At 34.5% G+C, this 1,895-nt stretch overlaps 1 protein-coding gene across 1 annotated transcript; it reads left to right on the forward strand.

Moving 5' to 3' along the window:
* The first annotated feature begins 809 nt into the window (after positions 1-809).
* LOC130447887 (uncharacterized) lies at positions 810-1,678 on the forward strand. The gene is made up of 3 exons (XM_056784930.1): positions 810-967; positions 1,029-1,321; positions 1,416-1,678. The coding sequence occupies exons 1-3, from the start codon at positions 810-812 to the stop codon at positions 1,676-1,678; spliced, it is 714 nt and encodes a 237-aa protein (XP_056640908.1).
* Positions 1,679-1,895: the final 217 nt, after the last annotated feature.

Raw genomic sequence — 1,895 nt, forward strand, 5'->3', positions numbered from 1 at the left:
ACTCCATCCAGCAATTAATTGAGAAAATAGAGACTACAGGTTATTTTTGAAAGCTTGGATTCGAAATAAAGCTTCGAGGGTCTTCTTTCAAGCGATTCCGCAAAATCAGAAGTTTCTGGTAGCCTTTTTTTAGATCCACGGCGATTCCTTTCATTATTATAATTGAGGCCTCTATATCTCTAATAAAAAGATTGTCACCAATGATATTTCACATCGAACAACATATTTACAAAACCCGTAATTCTAGTTCGCAATTATTTGAGAAAATAGAGACTAGAGGTTATTTTGAAAGCTTCGAATTGAAATTAAACTTCGAGGGTCTTTTTTCAAGCGATTCCGCAAACTTAGAAGTTTCTGGCAGTCTTTTTTTGAATCCACAGCGATTCCTTTCATTGCTATAATTGAGGCCTCTATAGCTCTAATAAAAAGATTGGCACTAATGATTTTTGACATCTAAACACATATTTACAGGACCAGTAACTCCAGCTTGCAATTAATTGAGAAAATAGAGTCTAGAGGTTATTTTGGAAAGCTTCGAATCGAAATTTAAACTTCGAGGGTATTTTTTCAAGCGATTCCGCAAGCTCAGAAGTTTCTGGTAGCCTTTTTTTGGATCCACAGCGATTCAGTTCATTATTATAATTGAGGCCTCTATAGCTCTAATAAAAAGATTGGTATCAATGATTTTTGACATCTAACTACGTCAGTTTTGAATATATATGTTTGAAGTAACCATTGAATATGTCAGTTTAAATGTCATGATATTTGATTTTGTCAAAATTATCGAGTTATTTTCATGATAAATTAGAATGGATGAAGAAGAACGCGTTAGGGAAAAAATAGATAAAGAAGCCAGTAGAAACCGCGGTAGATTAACGGTATGTAGAACGCGGACGGATACTTTAGCAACACCCAGTAAAAGGTTAATTCTTGCGTTGTACAAAGACCATGCCTACCATTTATCAAGGTAGATTCTAGACTAATTTGGTATCTGGTGATCGTTAGTTGATAGATTTAATATTCTTTAGGGAACGTGTGGAGCTCATCAAGCAAAAACTACAAGAAATGTACGCGATGACTCCAGAAGAAACCGAAAAATATTTCGAAGAAATGAGAGAGAAAACGAAGAAAATCGAAGCTAGAGAAAAGTTGAGGAAAACTTTGAAAAAACAATATCTCAAACAGAAACGTCGAGAAAAAGAAGCGGCTGCGTTTTGTTTTGTTGAACAATTGTTTAAAAGCGGTATGAGATTCGCTTTCAGGAATCCAGTTCCTCCTCTGGTGTCTATCAGATTGAGAAATTTGTCGGATATCATTTTAGGTAAGTAACAGTCAATATCTATGAGAATTTTCTTAAAATCAACCCTTCAAATTAGTTATTAATGACTTATCAACGATCTTTGTCTTATTTCCAGAGCAGTTGTGCGATTTACGAAATATCAGTAAACCCTGTAGAGATAATCCGGATCAAGTAGGATCCTTTATGATTAATATATCGGATTGGTTCGCAATTGCGATTGAACACATCTATTATATGGTGCAATTGAAGAAAAATAAAGAACTAGAGGAGATTGAGAAGCAGAAAGAACTGGATAAAACCAAATCGACGTCGATTTCAACTAAAACGTCCTCTAAAATTTTGACAAATCCGTATGAGATGGAAGGCGGTTTTGAATAAACATCTTTTGAACACGTTTCAGTTGAATTTATTGTATTATACGAGGATGGTTCCAGAAGTACTTGTCATAATTAAATTTAACAGAATGTGTGACCTGGTGTATTGTCACTTTCTTCTTAGTCCAATGCGGCCGTATTTGCTTGATTTCTTCGTTGAAACATTATAGTTTTTCTTTTTTCAAGATAATTGATGGAAATTACCACGCGCTTCTCTAAAA

This window comes from Diorhabda sublineata, chromosome 8 (assembly GCF_026230105.1).
Source record: "Diorhabda sublineata isolate icDioSubl1.1 chromosome 8, icDioSubl1.1, whole genome shotgun sequence".
NCBI classification, from domain to species: domain Eukaryota; kingdom Metazoa; phylum Arthropoda; class Insecta; order Coleoptera; family Chrysomelidae; genus Diorhabda; species Diorhabda sublineata.